The 24,063-nt window shown below is 46.8% G+C and overlaps 1 protein-coding gene across 1 annotated transcript in view; it reads right to left on the reverse strand.

Annotated features, from left to right (window-relative positions):
• TRRAP (transformation/transcription domain-associated protein) overlaps positions 1-24,063 on the reverse strand; it is a 132,900-nt gene that overhangs the window by 26,656 nt on the left and 82,181 nt on the right. Inside the window, exons 46-61 of the mRNA XM_011985836.1 lie at positions 23,806-23,931; positions 21,435-21,581; positions 20,311-20,510; positions 19,065-19,186; positions 18,537-18,750; positions 17,009-17,188; positions 15,510-15,656; positions 11,259-11,378; positions 10,750-11,037; positions 10,445-10,582; positions 9,197-9,309; positions 8,630-8,765; positions 5,260-5,451; positions 3,732-3,960; positions 2,877-3,142; positions 2,154-2,254 (exon numbers count right to left, since the gene is read on the reverse strand). Coding sequence (XP_011841226.1) covers positions 2,154-2,254; positions 2,877-3,142; positions 3,732-3,960; positions 5,260-5,451; positions 8,630-8,765; positions 9,197-9,309; positions 10,445-10,582; positions 10,750-11,037; positions 11,259-11,378; positions 15,510-15,656; positions 17,009-17,188; positions 18,537-18,750; positions 19,065-19,186; positions 20,311-20,510; positions 21,435-21,581; positions 23,806-23,931 — 2,719 coding nt within the window. The remainder of the gene's footprint in view (positions 1-2,153; positions 2,255-2,876; positions 3,143-3,731; positions 3,961-5,259; positions 5,452-8,629; positions 8,766-9,196; positions 9,310-10,444; positions 10,583-10,749; positions 11,038-11,258; positions 11,379-15,509; positions 15,657-17,008; positions 17,189-18,536; positions 18,751-19,064; positions 19,187-20,310; positions 20,511-21,434; positions 21,582-23,805; positions 23,932-24,063) is intronic.

Below are 24,063 nucleotides of genomic sequence, written 5' to 3' on the forward strand. Positions count from 1 at the left end.
AAGAGACTCTATATAGATCAATGGAATAGAAGTGAGAGTCCAGAAATAAGCCCACAAAAAATGGTCAACTGATTTTTGTTTTTCGGGTTTTGGAAATGGGGGTCTCCACTATATTGTCCAGGCTGGTCTCCAACTCCTGGGCTCAAATGATCCTCCCACCGCAGCTTCCCAAAGTGCTAGGATTACAGGTGTGAGCCACTGGGCCTGGCCTCAACTGATTTTTGACAAGGGTGTCAAGACCATTCAATGGAGAAAGACTAGACTTTTCAGCAAATGGTGCTGGGACAACAGTATATCCACATGCAGCATAATAAATATGGACCCCTAACTCACACCACATAAAAAAATTATTCAAAATGGATCAGAGACCCAAACGTAAAAGCTAAATCTATAAAACGCTTAGAAGAAAACATAAGAATAAATGCTTCTGATCCTGGATTACGGTATGGTTTCTTAGAAGATGTGAAAAGTATGAGCAACAAAAGAAAAAAACATATAAATTGTACTTCATCAAAATTAAAAACTTGCACATTAAAGAACACTATCAAAAAAGTGAAAAGACAGCCCACAGAATGTGACAAAATACTTGGAAATCATATATCTGAAAGAGACTTTTATCCAGACATATAAAGAATTCCAAACCAACAATAAAAACCAAGAAAAGAAGCTCACTGTCATCAGTCATTAGGAAAATGCAATTCAAAACCACAATGAAATATATTTTATACTCATTAGGATGGCTATAATCAGATACATAATAAGAAAATAACAAGTGCTGGTGAGGATGTGAAGAAATTAGAAACCTTAAACACTGCTGGTGGGAATGCAAAATGGTACAGCCAACTGTGGAAGACTGACAATATCTCAAAAAGATAAACAGAAAAGTACAATATGACCCAGATATTCTGCCCCCAGGTATATACCCAAGAGAACTCAAACATGCTCACACAAAGACACGTATTCAGTGTTTACACCAGCATCACTCATGTAGCTAAAAAGTAGAAACAACCCACATGTCCATCAACTGCTGAATGGACAAACAAAATGTATGGATATCCAATGGAATATTACTCAGCGATGAAAAGGAACGGGTTACTGATACATGACAGCACATGGATGAAGTTTGAAAACATCCTACTAAGTGAAAGAAGACAGTCACAGAAGGCCACATAGTGTATGCTTCTATTTATATTAATGTTCAGAATAAGCAAATCCATAGAGGCAGAAATAGATTAACAGTTGTCAGGAGAAAGGGGGAGGGGAGAAAGGAGAGTGACAGCAAACAGATTCAGGATTTACTTTGAGGATGATGGAAATATTCTAGAATTAGCTAGTGGTGGTGGTTGTGCAACACTGTAAATATACTAAAACCCACTAAATTGTACACTTTTGAATGGTTGTGTCTGTCATATGAATTTAAAACATTACACAAAAAGATAAAACCTTTTCATGTTGACAAAACTGCTTCCTAATTTAAAAATAAGCTAAACATGCAAGCCCCATAGATTGAAGATGTGAAAAGCAGGCACTGGAGCCTACACAAGGCAACAAGCAGCATCTTGTGAGTCTACTTCATTTGCATGCTATTTACAAAATCTCCTCTGACATTTACTTCTCTAAACCAGGGTTTGGCAACCTTTTCTGTGATGGGCCAGACAGCGAATGGTTTAGGTGCTAAAGACCACACAATTCCTATCACAACTCCTCAACTCTGCAGTTGGGTGAAAGCAGTCACAGACAACATCGGTGGGGAGGGATGTATTCCAACAACACTTCATTGACAAAAACAGGGCAGTGGCTGGATGTTGCCCCCAGGCCATCCTTTACTGACCCCTGGTCTAAGGCAAGAATCATCTCCACAAAAGGAACCAGCTCTGTAAATGGCAGGCTGAGGAAATGGGGAAATGAATCCATTTTATCAGTTCTGTGATCCAGTAGCTCATTTGAGAAATGCTTTTAAATAGGCTTTTTATCGATTTGTTGCAAGTTACTCTCTTTGCAGAGGTGCAATACCTAAAAAATCCTATCTAATGACTGTCACCAAATCATACCCATTTCTAGCTTGAGCTTCACATTGGCTTCAGGTTATAAATAACTATTTAAATAATCTGACGCATTTTTTCTATTATCCTCTTTCAATATAACATACATACTTGTTGATCTGAGCCAAGAACATTCCCTTCAGTGCATAAAATTCGGCTGTCATCTCTTTTGTGAAGTATTTTAAATTTGTAGATTCAATAACTTCAAGGCCCTGTTCAAAAAAAATGAGCAGAAAAAAAGTTCTTGAAATTTCCAAACAATATGAAAACTTCATAAAGTATTAATCTAGGCAGTAAGTCTATGAGTCATTGACCAATGTACTTTAAATTGACAACAGATTTGCCTACCATGAATATTTACTGATTGACGTTCAGAATTTAAACTGAATCACTAATGCTAAACTTTAAGTATTTGATCCTAAATACTTAGGGGTCTTATTTTCTCCAAAGCTTTATAGTTCTAGTTGGTTTCATTGTTCTTAAGATTCCTCTGAACATAGTCAAAATCTATCTTAGATCCTCTAATTCTGTAGTATGAGATTTTTTTCTTTCCTTAAACACATTAACTAAGTATATGGTAGGACAGAGACCACAAGAGACTGTAATTCTTACAAGACTGTATTTCTTACAAGATTGTAAGTCTTGTAATTCAGTCAAGTAGCTTCCCTTCCCTTTTGTGTTTTGGAAGGACTGTTCTCCCCTTACTGAGGCTGTATTTATAGAGAGTTCGAATCCGCCTTCCTTATATTCTGAACCAAGAGTCCCCACCTGGCCTCATTCCCCACCCGGCCTCATTCTCTACCCGGCCTCATTCTTCAAGCGTCCTGTCCGCACCTGCATGCACTCGTTTTTGCCCATGACGCCTGCCAGCTGGAGGTAGCATTTAACTTGCTGTCTAATCTTCTGGAAGCAATCCACGATAGGAACAGTTGGAATAGTATGAATCCGACTTAATATATCCAGAGCTACATTGACCAGTCCTTGTTTCCGGGCGATTTTTCCGTACTGGATGATTGCTGAAGCTGATGCGTGAACCCCAAGCATAGCGTTATTTGAACTGGGATCATGCTGAGAGCTATTCTCATAGGCAGTTACAATCGCTAGAGGGCAAAGAAAGGAATCATCAGACCACACAGATCCTCTTTCAAAGCACTTCACAACAAGGCTTAAATAAAAAATGAAACACACACACACATGGCTTATGAAAATGGGGAGCTGTGTGACTAAACCCTCGTTACTTTGTATTTTATGCCATAAGCAACTTCTAAAAGGTGCTAATTCTTGAGTCGAGTGTTACCATCTTGGCTAACCAAATCATAAAATGACAAAGGCTGCTCTAAACACGTGGACGCCTGACAGGTTTAGGGGATAAGAGGGGGACCACGAAAACCAGCAAAGGCCACACAGAGCCACCTGAGCACAGCTTGTCCTGGGATGGGAGCTTCAACGCAGAGTGCCATGGCTCAGAGCATTGATCACCCCCCGCCTGCACGATTCTGCCCCAAGTAGAAAAATGTAACAGGTGCAGAAACAAAAAACAAAACTTTACTTCTTCTACCACCTTCATCTTTCCCCACACCATTACCACCCCGACCTGTCATACCTACCCAAAAATAGAAAACCTGAGAGAAAAAAAACAAGCCAAAACACAGAGACGAAACCAGAACCGTGGGGCGTCTGGAAAATTACATGATGAATGCATGCCGGACCAGGTCGGTTTACCCTGGTAATGATGCTGCCTCCACATGAAGATGCTGCTCCAGTGGGACAAGTCGTCAGACACGATGGGCAGCCGGTTCCTCCAGGTCTTCACCACCGTCTTCATGTCGTGCAGGCTGTTGTTCCTCCCCAGGTTGGTCGGCTGTAAGCCTGCGTTGATCTGTGCAGCTTCCTGGAGTTCAATGATTTGCTGGGCTGCCTGATGGGACCAGCATAAGAGATTCCATAGTAAACATCAGCAAAGATCAATCGGGAAAAACACACCAGAGTCCACTGGCGGCCTGATTATCGCAAAGATCTTATGGTGCGATTACCAAAGGAAGCACTCTCGTTTACACACAGACACCTGAGATCCACATTTCATTTCCTGTTCACCCCAAACGCTACTTTCCTTATGGCATCTCCAATTTTAAAACCTCAGCCTGTGGCTCCTGAGAGACAGGATACTGGGAGAACGATGGTATAGACACCAAACCTCGCTAATGGGCAGTCCTCAAAACTCCTCTTCCTGCTGTCCATGCCCTTTGCCACCCTCCCTGCCCAGCTCTTTGTCCAGCAACGCCTGAGGTCGGGATAGCCTGGTATCCTCGCTGCAGACGTGCCTTTTCTCAACGTGCCTGCTAAACCCCACAGCCATACTAAGCACCTGCAAACGTGGTTCTCCTGACCTCTTTGGACGCATGAAATGTAAACACGTTTTAAGTCACTGCCCTACAAGACCGGGAGGTTGACTACCCTTAAATTCCAGATGCACTGTTGGCACCAAACTTCTGATGCCACCTTCTCACCTGGAAGGCCCTGGCCACAATCCTCAGCCTATCCAAATTCTGTCCCTGGTTTCTATGGCACACACGATTATCTCCCTTCTCTTGATCTTTGTTATCCTGATTTTCCGTCTGATTGGCATGGCTCTGAATCAGTCTCCCTCCAGCTGTAAATTTGCTTCTACGGCTATGCCTGCTGTCTCCGGTTCAATGCACCTTTGAGGCAGAATCTATTGTTTTAAAATGTTTTTTAATCTCCTAAACATAGCACCTAGTTCAGTACTCTGTATCTTGGTTGACAGTAATTTTTTAAGTTGCCTAGAAGAATCTGTGCTTTCTGTTTATATTTCAAGTTTAACTTATTACATTCAGATTTCGGAAAGCATTTCCTAACCCTGTACCCACAGCTCCCGCCAAAAGCTTGCTGAAAACAGAGCAACAGGGTCTATAACTGAGGACGGCAGAGTGGGTACTGAAAACAGTCCCTAAGGCAAAATTTGAAACCAGAATCACTGGTGAGGATGTCTTCAATCCCGCAGAAGCTCTAACATTTTTCCTCAACGTTTTAACTGTGGCCTTCCTTTCATGAGGACGAGTGTTAAGTGGGAGAGGACAAGACAAGGGGAAGGAGTTTCATCCCTGCCGTCCAGCGCAGTCTGCAGACTAAGCCTGGACACCGGTGCTTGGCTGCACCTGGCCACAGGCCCGTGCTCGCGTTGGGGTGCTGCACGCACCTGCAGGAGAGGCGTGTGCACGTGGGACACCACATGGGGCAGCCGCCGCCACTCACGGATGGCCAGGCTGCTGGCCATCTCCACCAGGCGCTCGATGAAGCTGAGCTGCTGTTCCTCGGGGTGGCAGATGGCCAGGTATCCGCGGTACATGTTCACCTTCCAGGCCATCTCCTTCGGACAGCTCACTTCCACCTGACAGTGAAAGAACACGACAGAGGAAGTGAGGGGCCTTCTTTCCCTCAGTGTAAAGGGTCAAACAGGAAAAAAAATCATTTTTTTTTTGCCACTAGTTATGCAAGGCAATAAACAGAAATTAGGCTATAAATAGACAAGTCATGCATTTACAGTCTTTCCTGGATACTCTCCCTTTCTAAATTCCGTGAGCGGCCAATCTCTCCAGCTATGAAAGCACACCACAGGCTCCTGGCTTTAAGGTCATTAGTTGTTCCAAAGAAGAGAGACTGATCAATGCTGTTATGACAGATCAGATGAAAAATCACACACTCTGTGTAGCCGGCATTTTTTTTTTTTTGAGACAGAATCTTGCTCTGTTGCCCAGGCTGGAGTGCAGTGGTGCAACCTCGGCTCACTGAAACCTCCGCATCCCAGGTTCAAGCTATTCTCCTGCCTCAGCCTCCCGAGCAGCTGGGATTACAGGCGTGTGCCACCATGCCCTGCTAATTTTTTGTGCTTTTAGTAGAGATGGGTTTCACCATGTTGGTCGGGCTGGTCTCGAACTCCTGACCTCAGGTGATCCGCCTGCCGTGGCCTCCCAAAGTGCTGGGATTACAGGGATGAGCCACGAGCCTGGCCAGTCACCACATTTTAAACTGTTAAATATATATTAATCTCCAGTATGATAAATATCAGTGTAATTTTACTTTTTTTTGAGACAGGGTCCCACTCTGTCATCCAGGCTAGAGTGCAATGTCATGCTCATAGCTCACTACAGCCGCTCCAGGGCTCAAGTGATCCTCCTGCCTCAGTCTCCCAAGCAGCTGGAACTACAGGCATGTACCATCACACCAGGTTAATTTTTGTTTATTTTTTTGTAGGGACAGGGGTCTTCCTATGTTACCCAGGCTGGTCTCAAACTCCTGGGCTCAAGTGATCTGCCTGCCTTGGCCTCCCAAAGTGTTGGGATCACAGGCGTGAGCCACCACGCCTGGCCACGTGAGTGTAATTTTGAATTGCTTCCAATTCATAAGGTTATCCTGGGAAATTGAATGGTATAGGTATTAATTCAGGTTTACATGAACATGAGGGAATATGTGCAAATTTTACTGTCATTTTAAAGCCACACTTTTTCGTCTACTATAAAATGTTCCCCAGATTTCCCACACTCCAGCGTCAGTTCAGTGGAGCAGCTGATGAACCTGGGCCAACCGCTCCTCAGCCCAGGTGGAGACCACGTGTTCCTTTCTGCCCGGAAGGCCCTTTTTTTTTTTGCCCACTACCTTCTGAAGAAAGCACTGGAACGTCTCACGTTTTGTTAATCTCTTACCAAGCATTTAAAAATATTAAAAAATTTTTTTTCATGAAAGTTTCCAAACATAGTATCTTTGTGATAAGAAAGATGGAAGGACATCTCTGTGATGGATGTTTACAGGAATCGCTGTAGCAAGATGAATAAACATTCCTCTTTGGAAAGTAACAATAAAAGCTACACACATTGGCCAGGCGCGATGGCTCACACCTGTAATCCCAGCACTTTGGGAGGCCGAGGCGGGCGGATCACAAGGTCCGGAGATCGAGACCATCCTGGCTAACGTGGTGAAACTCCGTCTCTACTAAAAAAATACAAAAAACTTGCCAGGCATGGTGGTGGGCGCCTGTAATCTCAGATACTTGGGAGGCTGCGGCAGGAGAATGGCGTGAACCCAGGAGGCGGAGCTTGTAGTGAGCCGAGATCGCACCACTGTACTCCAGCCTGGGCGACAGAGCAAGACTCTGTCACAAAAAAATAAATGAAAATAAAAAAAGCAACAAAAGTTAGCGCCATGATGGTATCTGTCCCAAGGACTACATGCAATAATGGTAATAATGACACCACCCCGCAATTATATGACACCGTGGCTTGTTTTTGACATCTTACTCTTCCACGGACCTTTCACATTCATGATGCCTCTCAGTTCTCAATAACCCACCGATGAAGAAATTCAGGAAGGCAAAGAAGACTACAGCAGCTTCCAACATTACCCGCCACGCTGGCACCAACATCACACGGGCTGGACTCCAACACCAGGTGAGATAGATTTTTGCCAATTACAACACCTACCCTCAGTTACACTAAGAACAACGGTGTCTCTTCTATTTTCCCCACTGGAAAAAAGCTAAACCCCTTACTAAATCAAACCAAGCAACTACCCTAGGAAGCACAGAAACAAAGACAAAAGTAATTTGCTGAATCCTTTTCAAGACTACTTGAATTTAGTGCAGATTATCCTGGATGTTTACTCACATATTTGAGTTTTTTTCTAAGCAGTGAGTAACTTACAATTTTTATAAAATGACAAGAATCTATGAAAGAAGAAACGCATCTGTGAGACCTCAGGATGGTGTGACGCTGCATATATCCAGCTAAGGGAAACTTTGGGAAGGAGAAAGAAGGGAACATTAAGGTGAGCTACAAATACTTATTCAGTTTTATGTTTTGTCAGAATAAAGAAAGAATAAGCAATCGTAAATGCATTGACAGCAAAATATATACAACTGGTCCTCCATATGTGTGGATTCGACCAACTGTGGATAGAAAATATTCGGGGAAAAAAAATTGCATCTGTATTAAGCATGTACAGAGCTTTTTCTTGTCATTCCCTAAAAACTACAGTGTAACAAAACAACTGTGAATGTAGCAATTACATCGTATTAGGTACTGTAAATAACCTAGACAGGATTTAAGGAACCCAGGCAGCTGTGCAGAGATTACATGCAAATACTACACCATTTTATATCAGGGACTTGAGTGTCTATGGATTTTGGTGTCTGCGGGGGGGTCCTGGATACTGAGGGAAGAATGTATTTTTACTGACATAAATGACTGGTTATTTCCCAAAGGAACACAAACTCCCTGCATCCAATGAGTCATTTCCCAGGTCCCAAACCAGAAGTCAACACCTGGGCTCGATTCCATCCTCTAGTTAATAGTTTGTAACTATTTCTAATCTTCAATTTCTCATTTTGTAAAAAAGTGACATTACTCAAATTCAGGAAAGGTGTTAGACTGAGGCAATCAAAAGGAACCTTTCTTTCCCAAAAGCTATCTTTCCACTGCCAAAATGCTTGTTCTACAGGAAATCTCCCAAGAGACCCCTGCAGCTGCAGGAAAAGGGACCCAGGTAGCTGCGGGGATGCCCCCGGGGCGTCTCACCTGCACCAGCGCCTCCTTCATGGCAGTCCAGTTGGACACCCGCCAGGCGCACTCCAGGACGAGGTAGGGGTTGATGTGGCCTTTGGACTGGCCGTACTCCGTCAGGGCTTCCCACTGGTTCAACTCCTTGGAGCATCTGCAAGACCACATGTCCAAGAGCAAAAGCTCAGTCACCAGAACACTCAGGCATTCACAGAGGCAGGGATAGGGTTTTATGGCAAATTTCCATTCTACAGAAGAACAGCACAGCAAGAGTGGACTTCTGTAGGACATGGAGGTGTGTTCCGTTGCGGGGTGAGCCCCTGCCCACCCTGGATGCCACAAACCACTTGCTATTCAGCAGAGGGCCCAGAGCACTGGAGCCAGGGACAGTTTACTGCTTCTCCAGTCGACCTGTTTAATTACTCAAGGCTTTAAATGCTGGTCTTGGGTTTCTGTTTGTTCTTTACAAGGCCACAAAGTAGCAAAGCTCTCTTTAAAAAACACTCATTACAAGAAAAAGTCAGGTATTTTTCCCCGGTTCCCTCAACTGATTCATGTACACGTCAAGCACTGTGTTTGGCTTACCGAATCCAGTGGTCTTCCCAGAGCTGGTATTCGGGGAAAATAGCAGGGGAGGCATTACTCCTCTCATGTTCTTTTTTGGCTTTATCCATTGCCTTTTCATAGGATTCTTGTGCCTAAAAAAAAGTTAATGCTTTTAAACCACTGTTTAACTAGAAACACACCTTTTCTTTCTTTTTAAATTTAAAACTTAGAGAACTTTTTTGAGATGAGGTTTTGCTATGTTGCCAAAGCTGGACTCAAACTCCTAATTCCTGGGCTTAAGGGACCCTCCTGCCTCAGCCTCCCTGAGTGGCTGGGCTACAGGTGCATGCCTGCACCTGGCTAAGAACACAACCTTTTCACCGCCAGGGCCCAGTTGTCGAGAGCAGGCTGAATCACACACCTGGGAGCACATGGAGCTCTTCTCCAGGAGCACTAAACACCCACAGCTCTCTGTTCAGAGACAGAAGAGGGTGGGATTCCCTGAACAGAATGGAAGAAGGGGAGGCTGTCCAGACGTGGGATTAATTTCTCCATCCTTTAGTGATCGGAGCAGGAGCCACAAGGCCACATCTGCTTCTGGAGCTTCCACGGCACAGCACCCTACACAGTGCTAGGAATCGCACCCTGAAACAGTGGCCCGCGCCACACTGAAGGGCAGACACGGGGAGTAAAACTTAAGCAAAAACAAAACCTATCGCTTCCAACAGAACCAACAATGGGAGAGAAAAAGCATCCATGTTGGCATCAAATGCAAAGGACCTCTTAGGACTGTGCTTTAGCTTGTGTCATACACGTAGGCGTCCCTTAAATGCAGACTTCAGTCACAGGGCCTTTACGTGCGGGACTGAAATGCTTTAAAATGTATTTAAATGTGAACTCTGGGCCAGGCGTGGTGGCTCATACCTGTAATCCTAGCACTTTGGGAGGCTTAGGTGGGCGGATCGCCTGAGGTCAGGAGTTCGAGACCAGCACGGCCAACATGGCAAAACCCTGTCTCTACTAAAAAAACAAAAATTAGCCGGGCATGGTGGTGGGCGCCTATAATCCCAGCTACTTGGGAGGCTGAGGCAGGAGAATCGCTTGAACCTGTGAGGTGGAGGTTGCAGTGAGCTGAGATTGTACCACTGAACTCCAGCCTGGGCGACAGAGCAAGACTCCATCTCAAAAAAACAGAACGTGAACTCCGACTTGAGGCCATTTTATTAAAGAACCGTTATAAATGACCTCTCATTACACACCCAAGACCGTCTGTGGTCTGAGGTTTACCTGTTCAAAGAACCCGTGCTGCTCGTAAGCAATTGCGGTCGCCGTCTCCGAGTACTTGCACCGCTTCTGCCACAGACCAGCCCACATATCTTCCTCTTGTAACAGGGAGTAAAGCTCCGCAAGGGAATCCAGTATCTCCTGAAAACACAAAGCAAGGGTCCTGAGTGCTCAGGACAGGGACTTTTTCTCCCCCTCTAAAAATGCAGTTTCACTGTGTTGTCATTTGAAATCATTTGGAAGCAGTATTTAAAGTGTGGAGTCACTAGCAGGGAAGAGGTAATTAACAGACTGAGGCGCACCCTCACCTGCTGCGGTGGGGTGATGCTCTCCTGCTCATAAAACTCCGTTGTTTGCTTTGGCTTAATCTGAAGACTCAGACCCTTTTCAAAAGCCTGGTGCTCCAGCATGAGCGTGGACCGGAACCACAGGTTGTGTGTTTTCCCCAAGTACTTCAGGACGCAGGGTCGGATGGGGATTGGCGGCACACACTGGGACATGGCTTCCACAAAGCAGTTCAGCGCGCTGGGCTGGCAGTCACGCTGCACCTGGTGACTGCCGCTGCACAGGAACGGACTTATCTCGCCCGCGAGTGCCTGAAACCAAAGCGCATGTCATTTAGGCCTTCATTCGAAAACTGGCAAGTCTTGCTGTCTTTCTCGATGCATCTGAGAATACCTTTCCTAATTCGCTCTTGAGTGACAGCCAGCGGTTTCCACGTTCTCTGAAACTTGTTCAAGACTATTTTTTTTTTACGAATACTTATTAAAAGCTAAAACTACAATTTTCCAAAACAGGATTTTAAAGATACACTCACATGCTGCTGTCTGTCAGAGAGGATCTTCCACAATCTGGGGAAAAGCTGGACCCACGTCTTCTCTGCCAGTGTCGTGGAAATGTGGCACAGCTGAACGAAAGCGCTGAGCAGTGCTCCAGTCTATGAACAGAAAGACAAGAACAGGCTGAGATGGCCACGGGCTGCGGGTGTCTCGCACACCCACGCTCAGAAGACACCCATGATCCATCTCATACATTATTAGACGCTCCTCCACTTTCAAAGTTTCAGAGATCTAAGAAAATGCCATGTTGGAGTAAAGCCCACGGATCCCGAGTGGTGGAAGGCCACACGCACTTAGCAGCCAAGCCCAGGCATCCCAAGGGACTCAGCAATGGCGCCTGCATTTGTCCTTAGTTTTTACGGGGGTTTCCTAACACTACTGATCCCATCATATCCAAGAAGGACAAAAACACTGACAAGACTGAAGGAGTAACTCAGAGGGACACAGATGTCACCGAGGCCCAGGTCACTGAAAACAGGAAAGTGAAAACACACAGTATATGACATAAACTATTTGCCAACAGGTATTATTCTGAAGAACAAATCAGGAACTCAAAGTTCAGTCTCTGCAATTGGCAGCAGACAAGAGGCAGGATAAAATGACTGAGACAGACTGAAACAGAACATAAGAGAATGGAATGGACAGCAAATCCACAGATGTGTTTATCTTGTCCCAGGCCTGTTGTTTTTGAAGATCTGATCTGAATCAGCTGCCAACATTCCTTATTAACAGCCAGGTTTCTAGTCTGCCTGAGGCTGCTCTAGCCCACAGGAGACACCCTACATGGCATCAGGCAGTAGCGCCAGGGGCTGGGGCACATGCTGACAGCTACACAGTCCCTGCTGCCCCAGCATGGAGGCACAGTGCCAGGGACGTGATTAGGCATTCATCTCTCCTACAGCAAACCCAAGAGGGGAAACCATAGGCACATTAATGTTTCTACTAAAAAGAGACACAAAGGATACAAACCGTTCAAGGAAAATGGGTGAAAACATCTAGATAAAGAACGCTCCCAAGTATCTGGCATCAGGCTGCCCTGTGAGGAGGGCTGTGATGAAGTGAGTACAGTTCCCCTCACATGGTCACACACTTCACCCTGACCAGCCTGTCGGGGGCTCTCAGCTCCACGTCAATTTAGCAGAGGCCAAGAGCTGGGGAGAACCAAAGGGCCCAGTGAGGTCACTGACCTGCTGATAAAGCTGCTCAACTCCAACTGTGGGGGTTTGGATCAGAATCCCAAAACACAATCCTAAACGCCCTAACCCCGAGTGTTGAAATCCTCAAAGGTCAAAATTCCTGAAAATCATCATCATAGGACAGCTGCATCAGGTCAGAACTATGACCTGCTACTGTCTGCATGGTTTAAGGAGATACCTATGGGTGCCATGTTTATGGAGTCCACTTGACTAAGGAATGCCTGGAAACCTACCTAGTAAAGTATTATTTGGGGTGTGTCTGTGTATGTTTTAAAGCATTTTAAAATTATTTTTTCTAGCATTATATTTTCGGGATTTCAGAGGTTAGAAATTTTGATCTTTAGGGATTTCAACATTTAGGATTACAGCGTTCAGGATTGTGTCTCAGGATTACAATCGGCTCCTGCTCCCCAAGTCCACAGCTTGTTCTGATGTACACACCGTCCCAAAGAGGTGCAGGGGTGAGGACCCCGTGGTCCTCACAGCGTCAAAAGAGCCCAATGAGGGGTTGCTGCCTCCACAGGCTTCTCACAGGGAACAATGGCCGGACCGGGAAATGAGGTGGAGAACGAGCCTGTGGGCCTGGGGTGAGGACCGCCCTCTCCAGATTTAGAATCCAAGAGTCCAAGAAGAGCCGGTGGCACCTGACCACTTCACAAAGTAGAGGAGCTCCAGGAAGGAAAACGTCAGGGCGGAAATAACAAACACAATGATTTATAACCCCATCTTGCTCCATGAAAAATCTCAACTCCCATAAATACACAGAAGATGAAATAACACACCACCACCCTCTCCAATCCCCGCCAGCCCTGGCTGCTTTACCCCGGCACCCATCTCGCCTCCTGAGGGATTAGCACTTCTTTCTGTTCATTATTTCCCCTCACTAGGGCGTACAACCTGCTGAGGAACAGCTACCACTGTGTTTCCAGCGTCCAGAACATCACCTGACACAGAGCAGGCTCTCAGTAAAAAGATGCTGAAACGACGAAATGAGATCAAATGTAAAAGGTGAAAGAGGAAAATAAGACACAGAAGAACCCAAGGAGAAGGGAAGAATTAAGTCGCACCCAAGTACCCTGAGAGCCACACCCTGCTAAAAGGTGGGCATACCCTGTCAGAGCAGCCCAAGGACATGCAGCAAGCGGGTGGCACACGGGGCTCAGGGGCAATGGTGTGCCCACCTGTGCTGGGCACTGAGTTCGAGGCTCTCCTCTGTGACACACACCTAGGCACAGTATGGCTGACGACATCTGCAGCTCTGGCCTGAGCAATCCTCTTACAAAGAGTGACACAGATGGGCCCTGAGACTCAGGCTATGAAGCCTCAGATTAAGAGAAGACCATGGGGACACCTGCAGGCAAGATTCTCCGTGAGATTTGCCAAGATTCTCAGCCACATCTGGTCTAACCCAGCCACCATCCAGAGAGCAGCCACAGCCCCACAGAGGACGTGGAGGTGTACAGCGGTGACCAATTCAACCAAGACAAAAATCTTAATGAGTAAAACCAAATATCCCTACCCCTCACATGATGTACTGCTGGAACCACCTCTCCTGATGGCACTCCCACCAGGCGCTGAGGATAAAACTGAGGCGCAGGCAGCTGACGACGAGGTGATGTGTCATGGTGACCATCAGCCAAAGGCAGCCTTTGGGCTTCAGGACATGTACTTACAGCTCTTTTTTCTGGTGGTGGCAGCAGTAGGGACAGGGGTCTATTAAGGTGCCTGTAATCCCAGCACTTTGGGAGGCTGAGGTAGGCAGATCACCTGAGGTCAGGAGTTCAAGATCAGCCTGGCCAACATGGTGAAACCCTGTCTCTACTAAAAATATAAAAATTGGCCAGGTGTGGTAGCAGGCACCTGCAATCCCAGCTACTCGGGAGGCTTAGGCAGGAGAACTGCTAGAACCTGGAAGACAGAGGTTGCTGTGAGTGGAGATCGTGCCACTGCACTCCAGCCTGAGCAATAGAGTGAGACCCTGTCTGAAACAAACAAACAAAAGAAGTACCTGGCCCATGACATGAGAGCTATCACTCACATCTATCAGGCTGCTCTGCTTCCCGCTCCATACCACAGAAAAGCAAGAGGGGTGCTTATCTAAGATGACACTGGTGTCACTCAGGTACAAGTTCAAAGACTGATCCCACGCACAAGTTCAGCACAGGTCACCAAAAGATTCTAATGTAAAAGTCACTTGTGAGAAGTAGTTCATGCTTTTTTCCCACCTAGCTCCTGATATGAACAGAATAATTAGAATAACCACCCAGCTCTTGAAAGAACAGAAAAACACCTCCTTATCAAAAGTAACCTGGTACGTGGCGCTTCAACCAGTCCTTCACAGTCATGACGTAAAACCAGTCAGACCCGTTATTTCCCTGAGAGTTTGCAGAAGCTAGAGAGTCTCTACCTGGCTAGATTTCAAACACAAACGCACCTGGAGGCCCCCACTCCACAAAGTGGGCTTGATTTAGCAAATTAATTTCTCATTTTCTCCTCTTTTAGTGCAATTGAAAAATAATCCAACATTATTATGTCTCCTCACACATTTTTTGTACACAGTGTTACTGTTTCTTTTAAGAGATGGTGGTGGAGAAATTAATTTTTTTCCTATTTTCTCCTATAAGACACTGTGACACTCCCAAATCTCTGGTTCACGCCTGTAATCCCAGCATTTTGGGAGGCCAAGTTGGGTGGATCACTTGAGTCCAGGAGTCCAAGACCAGTCTGAGCAGCATATCAAGACCCTGTGTCTACTAAGAAATTAACAAATTAGCTGGGCGTGGCAGCTCATGTCTGTGGTCCCAGCTACCTGGGAGGCTGAGGTGGGAGGATCGATTGAGCCCTGGAGACTGAGGCCACAGTGAGGTGTGACTGTGCCACTACACTCCAGGCTGGGTGACAGAGCAACATCTCATCTCAAAAAGAAAAAGGAAAGAAACAGAAAAAGTTACACTGCTGTGGAATGATCCTGATTTAGGCTTTCAACCATCCATGGGAGGAAAGCAATGAATCCTTTTCAAGCTGCATACAGACCTTCACCTCTCGGAGGGTGTCCAGAAACTTGTCGTGCCTGTTGGTTAGCATGTGCAGCTGGTTTCCAATGTCCTTTTCCGAAAGTTCTTTGGTTTTGGGTGTGCTAGTCTGATCCCCAGGAGCTAGTTCAATGTCTATCTCTACATCCTAAGAAACAAAGCAGCAAGCAAAACCAAAAAGTCAAAGCCTTCAAGAAAAGCCAATAAACACACCTCCTCTTGTTACAATTTTGGCGAGTAAAATTTGTGTTCATTTCCTGGAAGTGTGCAAGTCTTTAAATAATCTTCCATCCTAAAATAAAACCCGGATTAACTAGACCAGATCTCTCTCTCTTAAAAAATAACTATAAAGAAGCCACCACTGTGCTTTCATATTTGGGTTGTGAACAGCAAAATTTAAAAGAATCAACTTTAAACAGTAAAAATAATAAAGACTAATGGAATCAGAGTCTATCATTTCTCAAAATGCAACACGGTCGCCCAGCCGCCTGGCTTGCTCAGACTGAGATCGCCTCCGGGCCACAGCGGAGCGTGTTGCTGGTGCAATGTTTTATATGACTCTTCCCAGAAAGGAATACACCTTATTTCTGTCTGAAGGTTTGGAGAAGTCAGTCAACACTCAAACTACTCCTTGAAGTCAGGTATCAACAATTTGGTGTGTGCCCTTGAAAACGAAGACCTTCAGAGTTGGCAATTTATTTCACACAGGAAGAGAAGGCCAAGCGCCCAGATAATCTAGTGTTCCAGCAACAGGAAAAAAACTTAATTTAACAATGGTTAATGAGTAGACATCCTGCTCATGGAAGAGGGAATGCACCATCCCTTTTCGAACAAAGAGGGTGCCGGGCCCGCCTGCAGCACGAGGTGACTGTCTCCTAAGACGCAGCCTCCATGCGGGCTGAGCCTCCAAAAACCAACGACCTTAAGGAGACACAGTCTACAAAAATCCCTGCCAGGAACAGTGGCAGCCACTTCTTCATGAAGGACAGAGAGCCACCAAGACTAAGGCATCAGCCTTGGGACAGGTTCTTGGAGGAGCAAAGGCTCCCTGCTGCCTGTCCTGGGACTAAGCAGAGACATGGGTTCTGAGTAGGCTGCTGCAGGAACCAACTAGAGCCCCAGCCCCTATGTGACAGGCAGCACTCCCCCAGGCAGCGCTTTCTGTAATGAACACGGGCTTTTCTCACCCGGAGAGAAAAATCACAGCACAGGGAAATGTTCTGTTCTCAACAGTACTATCTCATGGTAATGTGATCCATCTCGAAACCAAATGGCAGTGCAAGATGCTTCTCAATTCTAACTAATTAAAAAAAAAAACCTAGCTGAACTTAGGTACCACATTCGGAGCTTTCAGGTATACAGGTTTTTATACCTTGTTCATGCCCGAAATAAATCTAAAGCTGATACAAAAACTTCTTCTGCAGGACCGAGGATTCTGCCCATGGGGCACGGGGCCTCACCTCCTCTCTGGGATTCTGCCCGTGGGGTGCAGGGCCTCACCTCCTCTTTAGACTCGCTGTTCTCCCGCTCCCGGGGCTCTTGCTTGACATGCGTGACCATGGCGAAGGCGGCACGGTCATGGCTATCGGCCAGGTTGATGACGTTGGTGATGGATGGGAGCATGGCTCCTTGGCAGCTGGTGCCAATGGGGGTGCTCTTCTCACACACAGCCAGGAGCAGCTGCAAGGGGTGCGGAAAGGAGACAGAACCAAGGCATGCGTGTGGCATTCAGGGCATCTAGACTTATCTCCCAGATGCCCCTCACTTGGGCACCTCTGACTCTGCAGGTACAAGTATGAGCTCAGCACCTTTTCCCACCTCTCCTCGACCAGATGGGCTTTTTCTCCTCCATCCCCTCCAAGGCACTGTCCACATACAGAAGACCTCTGTTTCACTCATAGCACACGCCAGGCCCTGCCACTCTTAACTCCTGAACACCTAGGCAGTGCCTGCTCCCACCTCAACCCTGGACTCGTCCTCCTGAACCATCTCTTTCCACACAGTGGCCCTTTACCCCGGTCCACCCACCCATGGCTTCCCGCAGCCTCAGGCGACAGCGCAGGCTCCCCCGTGTGAGTCACCAGCCCCTCCGTGACGTACTGAAGCTCCTGCCTGCCTCTGGATTTGGGCCACTCCCCACTCCACCATGCTTCCCCATGGGCCATGCGCACACTGCCTGGCTACGCCACTCTTGCCATCTTGGGCAAATATTCCCTGAGCACCCACTGGGTGTCATGGAGGCCCTGCAGCCTCATCTGTCGATTGCACAGAGATGGTGTCCCCTGCCTCAAGGAGCTGAAGTGTCAGAGGGAAGGACACAGCCAGGCACGTGCTCACTGTGGTAACGTGACCAGGAAACAGGGTGGACTGACGGAATTAAAGGGAGCTGCACATTAGCCTGAGTAGCAAGAGTGAGGCAAGTTCAAGAACACAGAAGGCCAGCACACTGGAGACGGATGCTAGAGGGAGAGAGAGATGAGATGGGGATGCAGAGAGAGGCGGGGGGCCAGTCACCTGGGGACCATAGCCTGCAGGCTGGATTTTATGCCACGCACAATGGAAAGAGTATGGTTACCTGCTTTATTAAGAATAATTTTGTAACAACAGAGAAAATTTATCAGTAGGAGGGGAGGTGGTTGAACACTAAGGAAACAGTTCCCATCGTCCTAATGAGAGATGGCGGTGTCCAGTGGGCCCTGAACTGTCACCCGCAGTGAGGGAGCAGATGCTCAGGGGCAAAGGAAGGAGGGAGTAGAGGACTCCTGGCTTGTGCCCTTCCCCTGACCAATTCACATGGACCTGCCACAGCCAATATCTCGTCTCTCTCTGTATTTTTAGCACCTGACCCAGTGCCTGGCACTGAAACGCTTGCCCTGAAGTCTTTATTTCTTCCTAGAGATCAGAAGCAGGTTTGTGCTGGAGATTTCCAGTTCATCTCAGTGTGTGTGAACACCTCCTGGCTTTGGAGCCCCCACTCAGAAAACCCACAGCTGCCCCCTGGCCACAGATGTGAGCCGAGTCTTCCTACCTCAATGCACTGCTTGATCCAGAAGTGGTTCCCCATGGCTTCCCAGTTCTGCGAACAGGTCACATATAGCAGGCGCTCATAGACACGACGTTTCATGGAGTTGTCAAAAACCTCGAAAAACTTTGCCCTGATGAGTGGCTGCGCACAGCGCAGCCCAGAGAGAAAGGCAGGCTCAAGTTTCGCCGTCAGCTCGCTGCCAGAGAGCGTCTCATCCCTGTAACACCGAGTCAGAGAGAAACAAGACGATGGACTCCCCCAAGCCATATGCAAACAAGCAGAAACAGGTGGATGCGGACGTGAACTTGCTGAAATGCCACTAGGAAAACCAAGGGTATCTTATAAATCGTGGCAGGCTCATGCAGCATTACAACAAAAGGTCCTTTAATGACACCAAAGTAGGTCACACAATTTAGTATTTAAATGAATATTTTAAACTTAGGTATGAGTAAAAGATTAAACTCATGGCTGGCTCGCCGGGAGCACATTAAGGACCAATACATGTAATACTTGATTAATTGCTGTAATTACCTGTAGACATAGTTAACAAGATCTAAAAACTGGGCATTTAATTCAAGGTCTTCCGGAAAGCGTTTCTCTATGTAGGTCATCATCTTCACAAGCAAAATGGACTTCTCCCGGAGTGTAGGTGTCTGTATGAAATTTGAGAAAAGATGCAGTTAAAAGTATTTCAACCATCTGCTTTAGTATTTTTTAAGCTCCTACAATTTTGTCAAGCACAATAAAACAAGGTCATTCCTAAACAGTAAGGCAAAGATGGCTTTATCTTTGGATGCTTAAAATCAAGACATGCCAATACAATTTTCATAGGGGCTACAGCTCATTTTAGAAAGAAAGCAACTATAAATTATAAAACAAATCAGAAGTTTGCAAGCATCTCACTAAGTGAAATGATAGTCTCTATTATTACTTTTAGTATTATTTGTCTTATCTTTATTGCCATAAAAAGGTAACAAGGTTCATTTAACTTTTTTTTTTTTTCCTAAGTCTCTCGCCGTGATGCCCAGGCTGGAGTGCAGTGGTGTGATCTTGGCTCACTGCAATCTCTGCCTCCTGGATTCAAGCGATTCTCCTGCCTCAGCCTCCTGAGCAGCTGGGATTACAGGCATGTGCCACCACATCTGGCTAATTTTTATATTCTTAGTAGAGACGAGGTTTCACCATGTTGGCCAGGCTGGTCTCAAACTCCTGATCTCAAGTGATCTGCCTGCCTCGGCCTCCCAAGGTGCTGGGATAACAGAAGTGAGTCTTCATTTAACATTTTAAGAGGAGCAAAGCCACATTAAGATGAGCAACTCAGTTTCTATTTAACATCTGTTAATTGCACTGAAAAAATCCTTTTTTTTTTTTGGAAAGGAGTCTCGCTCTGTTGCCCAGGCTGGAGTACAGTGGCGTGATCTCGGCTCACTGCAAGGTCCACCTCCCAGGTTCACGCCATTCTCCTGCCTCAGCCTCCCGAGTAACTGGGACTACAGGTGCCCACCACCACACCTGGCTAATTTTTTGTATTTTTAGTAGAGACGGGGTTTCACCGTGTTAGCCAGGATGGTCTCGATCTCCTGCGTGATCTGCCCGCCTCGGCCTCCCAAAGTGCTGGGATTACAGGCAAAAATCCATCTTAATCAAGAAAAGATGCTGTGAGTGCAATTACAGCAGACAAGAATGTTTTGCTTCAAGTTTCAGAAAGACCAAGAAGTTGAGGCTTGAATTTTCTTTTATTGAAAGGGAGATCACATGGCACACCGTCCCCGCTCACCTGATTGGCTGCCATAGGGGAGTTATTCTTGACCCATTCTTCCACGATTTTGACCACAGCCCGGAGGATTTTGGCATCTGGTGATTTTTCGATGAGGGATGTCAGGATGGCCTGGATGAAGTTCTTCCGCATCTCCATGCTCATCACTGCCAGGCGTGTCTTCACCAGCTCCAGACTCAGCATCACCAGCTCGCTTGTACCTGCTTGCCCCAAGAAAGAACAAACCCAGGGGTCTCTACACATTGATTTAAACAGGTAGCCACTCAGCCTCGCCTGGCATGCTGGGTTCTGCCCATTTTCCCCCTCAATGTTTTCTCCTGCAACTAGAGCTCTGGGATTTGAAGCACTCATACGTTCTTATGTGCATCTTGAAAGTGTAGCCCTATCCGCAGGGAGAGGGATGAGGGAACTGATGGACCAGTGCAGGCGGCCCTGGCCTCTCCACACCCAGCTCTGAAGTCCTAATCATGGCCCCTGTACTCTGAGGTGCACCCAGAAGCTAGGCCCACCACAGCCCCTGCCAGGCAGCCCCATACCTCCACATAGCATCCAGATTCCAGGAGCCCACTGCTCAGCTCTGGAACCTGTGACTTAACTCTTCAGAAACAGCAACTCTGATTAAGCAATCTCTGTTTCATAGTAAGCACTGGTAACTCTCAGTGGTGAATGCAGCATATAAAAGGCCAACTATTTTTAAATTTCTGTGTTCTTACATTCGCAGATTTTAAAACTACGTAGGAGTGTGTGTGTGCGCGTGCGTGCGGGTGAGAGAGAGCGAGAAAGTCTCAATCTTTTGCACTGACTGAGTGCAGTGGCTATTCACAGGCGTGATCACAGCTCACAGCAGCCTCTAACTCTGGGCCTCAAGCAATCCTCTTGCCTCAGCCCGCTGAGGAGCTGGGACCACATGTGTGCCACCACACCCAGCTTAATAACAGTCAATTTTTAACAATGAGTTGTTTTTTAAACTCCTACACTGAAGAGCAAATGGTAATGAATTACAACCAAACAACAGGACTTGGTGAACGCACATTCCCTTTAGAGTTCAGTCCTAGCCTGCACAACAGAGTCTGTTCTCTGTTCATCAGAGTCTGAGGAAAGGCCCCCAGTGGCCAGCACATCACCTGAGGTGGCTTCGGTGCTTCCCGATGCTGCCTGAGGGTTTAAATGCTCCCGGACCATTTTCTGCAGGGAGCGCATAAAGACGGAGATCAGCCGGTCTATGTAGCTGGGGTTGTTGCTGCAGGCAGACTTGAGGATCATAAGGGTCCCTAAAATGTAGAAATTGCCAGGTGTTTTACAGAACAGTAACCACCACGAAAAATGGAGTGAAAGCAACGCATTATTTAAAACAACGTATTCTAACAAAGGCATAGTTAATCCCAGTGTCAACACTGTGAGCTTTTACATGGCTCATGCTACATTCTGAATGAAACATTGTATTTTCACTCCTAATTCTCAACTAGTTCAAATCACCATGAATGAGAAATGATTTTTGTGCTTCAGCAGAAACAACATTCTTACCTTGAGTTCTGGATTTTATTTTTGGGTTATGGCAAATTACCCTAAGTTTTTAGTCCTATAATAGGTTTGGGAAAAATAAGAAAAAGAGGAAGAAAACCTTTTTCAAAAAATCCAGCCATCTAGAGGACATGTCAACTATCTTCGAATTCAATTTGCACTTCATTCTGAAAAACGGCCTAAGATCAATAAAAATCAGCAAAGCCAATACTAGAACAGAAACACCGAGTGTATGGAAGAATTATCTTTCATAATCGGCATTGTGACAATCACCTTGATTTTGACCTATGCATTAAACTTTTTTTTTTTTGATGTCAAGTCTCGCTCTGTGGCCCAGGCTGGAGTGCAGTAATCTCGGCTCACTGCAACTTCTGCCTCCGGGGTTCAAGCACTTCTCCTGCCTCAGCCTCCCGAGTAGGTGGGATTACAGGCGCCTGCCACCATGCCCGGCTAATTTTTGTATTTTTAGTAGAGACAGGGTTTCGCCATGTTGGCCAGGCTGGTCTCAAACTCCTGAGCTCAAGTAATTCGCCTGCCTCAGCCTCCCAAAGTGCTGGGATTAATAGGCATGAGCTACTGCACCCGGCCCTACTCATTAAACTTTAAATCTGTATTCATGGATCAACCAAAGAGTGTTTGCCAGTTACGAGGTGATTTCAGGCTAGCTTTGTTAAAAGACCAATTCTTAACCAGAGCAGTCAACATACGACCAGCCCGGTTGTAACCCAGGCAACCCATGACAGTTGATGACAGTGACGGAAACGGGGTATACCCTGTGGTTCCCGAGTGCCGTGCTTTCCTCTATGGAGCAGATGGCGGAGACTACACCCCAGATCCAGCACGGTGACGACGGTGTGGTCAACTCCCCAGGCCCACCTTACCCTGAGGCTGCCCCTGGCCTTTGATACCCCACAGAGGAGGGAGGGAGGCAGGGCCCATGAGGTCAGCCCTTCTCAACGAGAGTCCTCCAGAGAATGAGCAGCGGAAGAAGACATTTGTGCTGCCCTGGGATGAAAGCTGGGATCTTCTGCAGGGTGACCCTACTTAGAAAAAGACCCAGAAGCACTCCTCACTCTCCGCACCTGGCTGCTGTCTGAAGAGAGAGAGCAAGCTAAGAGAGCAAGGGACACCATTTTAACCAAATTCCCTTAGCTTCTGGCAAGTCTGGAGCAAGGAACTCATCCAAATACATTCAGTTGGCAAATGCAGACTAGCGTTTGCCTAACAAGGGCTATCTATATAGGTATTTGTATACATGTGTATAGAACACGATCATCACTCTAAAATACTGGAACTGATTGCTATTGGGAAGAGAGCCTGACAGGTGACTTCTACTTAGTATTCCTTCATTTGTATTTTCAAAATTTCACCCAATGAATATGTAATTAAAGGAGAAAATAAATTTTGAGGCACTAACCCGAAGTCTAGGATCAAAGACATGTGTCTGCCACAAAGCTGAGGGCACATCTATAAATCTGACTCCTGCGTACCTGGGGCCAGAGTGACCCAGCTGCCCTGATCACCTAAGGAGGGAGGCAGTTTCTGTCTCACCTGGGCCAGCCAGAGCCTAAGCAATGAGATGGGACAAGTTCTCATCTTGTGAGTGGTTGACTCACAGGCGGGCTGGTGGTGAAAGGCAGAGTCCACACATTCTCATGTAGCTCTTGCGGTGCCTGTTTAGTGTGACACTGGGGTGACACCAGGGTGGCAAGTCACACACACCCTGGCAACATCCCTCACACCAAAGCCTGTGCTGGAGGCTGAGGAGGGAGCATAGAGCAAGCATCGGCCAAGGGGGGTGGTCTACAGGAGACGGCAGCCTTGAGGGCCCCAGGCAACAGACACCTGAACAATGCAGCGGCTCAAAGCTCTGCCCAACAACCAGAGCCCCTTCCCAAAAGGGAAGCACATCCAGTGTGCAGGGACAGATGCCAAACTGAGCCACCACGAACACCAGGACAGACGCACACTCACCAAAGAGCTGGGAGGGATTGGCGTTGGTGGCCTTCTCGTAGTTGGTGAGCCCTTCATAGATGACCTTTCCAACAGCTGCGTAGAGGCACTCCAGCTCTTCATACTTGGAGGCCACACTGGAAGTACCTACAGGGTGGGGACCCAGGCACTGTGGTTAGGGCTCGTGGGCCCACCAGTGCTGATGCCAGGGACTGAATGCTGGCTGCTTGGGTATCAGGAGGGATTGGCACAGGCACTTCTCTCCCTGCAGGAGGGTAT

The sequence above is a fragment of the Mandrillus leucophaeus genome, unplaced genomic scaffold (assembly GCF_000951045.1).
Source record: "Mandrillus leucophaeus isolate KB7577 unplaced genomic scaffold, Mleu.le_1.0 Scaffold29, whole genome shotgun sequence".
Classification (NCBI taxonomy): domain Eukaryota; kingdom Metazoa; phylum Chordata; class Mammalia; order Primates; family Cercopithecidae; genus Mandrillus; species Mandrillus leucophaeus.